Genomic DNA, 5464 nt, shown 5'->3' with positions numbered 1-5464 from the left:
GCGGTACAAGTTATCAGAGCGGGCCCGCAGTAATTACTGGAATATTATTGAAAGGGGCATTAGACAGCCAAAGCAAAGAGTGTGATAGCTGTTATCCGTTGCATAAACAATGTACTATTAATGTAAACTTTGGGTCTAAGACATTTAATGGAGAAGTATGTATCTCCGTGAGCACCAGTAACGTTCTACGTCTTGTTGATATAACTCTGCATTAAGTGGTTTATTCAAGAGACGTCGACCATCTGCCCATGATACAGGAGCTGCACAACAGCCACAATATTAACAGTTTAGTTCTCTCTTGCACAGATTTATCAACATACGTATTCAGCTTTCCTATATGATCAGCTTTATCACTGGACTTTAAAAGAGTAAATTTAGTTCATGTTGGCAATACATATTCTACAAATGTATATTCAAATGTCTATTATTAAGTGACATACCTCAGAGAGAAACCCATGCAAACCGCTAGTAAAATGTTATGAGGTGGTCAGTAACGGTATACCATAATGCGCCTCCTTTCAACATGTTCACATATTTAACTATATCTGAAACTATTGTCCATAATTTCAAGATATACCTTGTGGCTAACTGTTAACATTTATACCTATTTAATTATAACTCAAGGCTATATAAGGCTTCTTTTTTATTTTTTAAATGATTGAAAATAAGTGACGAGGAAGGAACACATTTCTATTTTTTTTCTCAGAAATAGAGCTTGGGAAGTTTAGTACGTGTTAATGAGTGGTTGATTCTGTCACACTCGTTCTTAGACACTCATTCATTAACTGGACAAATGGACGAGGCAAAGTCAAAATTACTCTTTTGAAATGGCAATGAAATATTGTTACGCACACATATAAAAGTGATGAGCCGGTGCCCGAGAAACATTTGTTTTTTTTTTATTTGCACTTTTTTATTCAGCCTAATCTCACTTTGATGAACAGATTCACGTATTTACAATTCAAAGATTATTTAGTCCATAACAAAATCTTTCGTCCATGCCACTTTCAAAAGTTTCACGAAATATACCTGAACATGACATGCTCACACTTCATATGGAGGTGAAGGCGTATTGGGTCAATATCCAACATACACTACTGCCTCCGGTATTAAATTCATCAAAGTACTTCCATACACAATTACCTAAGTATTTACATGTCTCACTTGGCCTCACTGATGAGGGTAACAGCATCTCGTACAAAAGTTCACAGTTATCACGGTTTGCAATTTCAACATTTTCACATTTTCATAACCCTTGAGGTTGAAACTGAAACGAATTAATATAGCAAAACAGCTTCACTCAAACGACAATCTTGACCGAATCTTGACCATACGCTGCTGATCATTTGTCCATGGTGAACGTATCCTGCAGTGAGTGAGTGAGTTAATATTTAACGTCACATCGGCAATATTTCAGCCATGTCGTGACGAGAACCATTAATATTATACATAACAGTGAATGGTCAAAAATCTGTCAACGAAGGACAGTAAAACAACTATATTAACACAGATAGATATTTAAAACTAGTAATTAACTCTAAAACAGAGAACGATACAATATCAAAACGGGCTACAGACCGCCAACAACTGAAGGTAAATCGAAAACATCCTGAAATGTGTTATCAATACCAGCGCAATTGCAAACCCCTCGCGTTTACAGCGCAGAGAGCACCACGTATTCGTTGGTCGTTTTGGTGCCTTGGTTGAAAAACATGAGCCAACTGTATTCGATTCCTTGAAATTGCAAGAGTATTCGCAGCGTATTAATACGTTCAAACAGTTAGTACTTTTTTCGAGGAAAGGATCGGCTGATGACACTTCACTGCTGTACACGTAATCAGTGTCAGTGAGTGCAGACAGGAAAATGCGCGTGTGTCTTATGCTTTACTTTTGTGTTGACAATGTCGATAAACATTACGTGTTGGCCAATTTAATGCTACTCAGTATTTGAAGCTAGGGAATCATTTGAAACCTCCAGCTAAACCGTCGGGGTTTATTAATAAGTACTCTGAAGCACGGGAATATGTCATTTGAATCCTACGGGTAACACCGTCGGTTCCAAATGATTTCCCGTGCTTCAAATACTCAGTAGCACCCGGCAATTGGCCAGCACATGATGTGTATCTACTAAATGTTACCAAACGTGCTTTTTGGTGGTAATGTTACAGCCATCAATATGGTCTTGCGAATTCATTCACAGTGACACAGGCTAGGGTGTGAGAACTGTTTATTGGTTGAGTAAAACTGATGACAAACTGACACCCTGCAACAATGAATGGAAAAAATAAGAGTACAATTCTCACAAGGTGACTCAAGCTGACATACTCTCACAAGGTGACATATAAAAGCAACACTTTACACAGTCATAAGTGATACAAATATAAACTTAGCACATCATAATCATTGCAGTTTCAGTTGCTCATACAATACAAATATGGCATTATCACATGCCTGATATTATGCTTAATTAATTGGAATGCCATAAAAATATGTATAATTATATGTATGCTAGGTACTCTATAAGTAGATATAAACATATATACCCTATGATTCCCACGGGGGTGTTGTCCTGGCGTCTGACCAATAATATCTGGTATCGACCTGTTCATGATATAAAACATACCATGAATACTATTTACATATCTATATATTTCATATACACCATTATCAGTTCACTGATAAACAATACAATCTACTACCACATCAACAAAAAACCACACCACACATATGATCAAATATGGCCTTTGTCATACACATTCACTCAACTCATACACACACACACACACACACACAGAGTATATGTAACATGTTGAGACATAATATTAATCTGACTTAGATATATTTACATGTAGCACTTTATACATTACAATAGCATAAAATACATAATGATTACTAACCCTTTTAATACACTGTCCGGAGAGTCTGTATGATCCAAATGTCCATGTGCAAGTGATAAGAAAAAAGCATGTGGAAACAAAGGGTTGGGATGTAGGACACCTAATTCAAAACCAGCCAATGACTGAAATATCCAAGCTTACACTTTGATTGCTAGCTGTACTACCCGACAGTGAAATGGACTTACCCAATGAAATAACTTAACAAAAGAAATGAGCGTTAATGATATTACTTTACTTGCAACTGCTGAAATATCTTACGCAGCCTGAAATGAGAGATTTAATTATTATAAATCAGTAATGCTGACTGGTTCATATACCTGAAATTGATACACCAAATGGTAATTAATTACTGTATAGCCTGAAATATACAAATGACAATATTTTGAGCATACTAAAGTAAAACAGCTGAATGATAAAACATAATCACTATATACACAACTCTACCACATACTTCCCCCCTTCAGGACTAAATGATGTCCTCATCATTTGCCGGAGATTAAGTGGAGAAGGGTGTCTTGAACATGCGTAGAATCATTTGTTAGAATCCCACTCAGCATCAATGAGGTGAGGTACTCCGCCCTGGACTTCCAGTCAGGTTTTAGTACAGCCGCTGACATCACATACTCATTACTGCTCATCCTCTGTGGTCTACTCCTAGAGCGATTGGATCTCCTAGGACAAGGCACTGGTGGTGTTACTGATCTTTCTTGAGGTACACTAATATCTTGTGTTACAGGTTCGGAAGATAAATCCAAAGTTTCAGATATTGCGTCCTCCTGTAATGTTGGAGCTGCATCAAACTCACTGGTGGGACCCTCAAGTACCGCAGACGTTTCCATAGCCTGATCTAGTTCAGGAGCAACTTCCTCTGACTGATCCACTGCATCTTCGTCATCCACAGCAGCACTATCTGTCTCTGCCTCTGCCTCAGCTGGCCTATCAGCTACATCTGCAGCTGAAACTGACGGCTTGGATGAAGAAATGGGGACGAGTTCAAGATCATCATCTTCACTCTCAGCAGTACTTGGGTTAATACTAGTTGATGCTGTTTGTCTTGTAAATTGTAGACGTGGACTGGACCTCCTTTTTCGTGGTTTGGGTACTGGAGCTGATGATTCTGGCCTAGGAAGAGAACCATTTGGCAATAACAGATTCCTATGCAGAGTTTTCTTCCTGTCCTCTCCATCCTCTTGCTCCACAACATACACTGGTATGGTAGGGTTTGGCTGACTTGTGACGATGTAAATGTTATCTTCCCACTTATCAGCTAGTTTGTGACGACCATCAAAAGCAACCACTTTAACGAGTACACGATCACCGACATCTAACACAGCTGCTCTAGCTCTCAGATCATAAAAGGACTTCTGTTGAGATTGAGATTCGCTGGCTTTTCTAGCGGCTATCTCGTAAGCATTACGCAGTTTTCCTTGGAGGGTCTTAGTGTACTTGAGCATCGATGTTGAGATGACAGACTCCATGTCGAGTCCAAATGCCAGATCAATAGGAAGTCTAGGGTGACGTCCGAACATTAGATAGAAAGGGGAGTATCCCGTTGTTTCATGCCGTGTACAGTTATATGCATGTACTAATGGTGCAACGTGTGTCTTCCAGTCCTTCTTGGATTCAGGTTCAAGTGTGCCCAGCATATTACATAATGTCCGATTGAATCTTTCACACATGCCATTACCCATAGGATGGTAAGGTGTTGTGGAGGATTTATCGATCCTCAGGATCTGGCAAAGTTCGGTCATGACCTTGCCAACAAAGTTGGCTCCCTTGTCCGAATGAATCCTTTTTGGCAACCCGTAGTGGACCACAAAGTTGTTGAAAAATAACTCTGCTGTGGTTCTGGCTGAAGTATTCTTTGACGGATATGCCTGTGCATAACGAGTGAAGTGGTCCGTTACCACAAGAACATACTGGTGACCGCCTGTAGAGGGTTCTAGTGCCAAGAAATCCATACATACTAGTTCAAGTGGCTGAGATGTTGTGATGCTAACTAGAGGTGCACAGGCTGAGGTGGAGGACTTGCGCTTCATGCATCTGCCACAAGATTCTATATGAACTTCAACATCCTTGTTCATACCAGGCCAGTAAAATCGTTCTTTGAGTAGTGAAAGCGTCCTGTCTCTGCCTGGGTGTCCAACATTTTCATGAAGACTCCTTAAAGCTGCAGCTCGACACCTTGAAGGGAGTACAAGTCGCTTCTGTTCAATCCCATCTTGTTTGACAACACGGTAGAGAACACTCTTATGGATCCTGAAGTAGTCAAAGTTCTTCAACAATATTGTCATCTCCGAGTTCCCAATATATGACCTTCTGTCTGGCTTGACTTGGTTCTCCAGTCCCTCTATGATAGCTGCAAGGCAAGGGTCTCTGGCTTGTGCATGGCTCCAATCTTTAGCATTTATGTTACACTGCTCTTCATCAATGTTGATTTCTTTCTCCTGTATCACATCTGTGGACATACAGAGACTTTCTATCATGCTGTCTACATTGATCACTCCACAGATAGCACGTACAGAATCTGCTGTGATTTGATCCACTTCTGCATCATCCCCATTTGG

At 39.7% G+C, this 5464-nt stretch overlaps 1 protein-coding gene across 1 annotated transcript; it reads right to left on the bottom strand.

The window, feature by feature from the left end:
* Positions 1-3379: 3379 nt before the first annotated feature.
* Positions 3380-4576, bottom strand: LOC137275232 (uncharacterized). Its single transcript, XM_067808160.1, has one exon. The coding sequence runs from the start codon at positions 4574-4576 to the stop codon at positions 3380-3382; it is 1197 nt and encodes a 398-aa protein (XP_067664261.1).
* Positions 4577-5464: the final 888 nt, after the last annotated feature.

This window comes from Haliotis asinina, chromosome 1 (assembly GCF_037392515.1).
Source record: "Haliotis asinina isolate JCU_RB_2024 chromosome 1, JCU_Hal_asi_v2, whole genome shotgun sequence".
NCBI lineage: Eukaryota > Metazoa > Mollusca > Gastropoda > Lepetellida > Haliotidae > Haliotis > Haliotis asinina.
This window is presented reverse-complemented; position numbering and strand designations above follow the sequence as displayed.

Excerpts from the sequence above, each read along its gene's own strand:
- LOC137275232 (XM_067808160.1), bottom strand. The coding sequence starts at position 4,576 with ATGTGTGAAAGATTCAATCGGACATTATGTAATATGCTGGGCACACTT.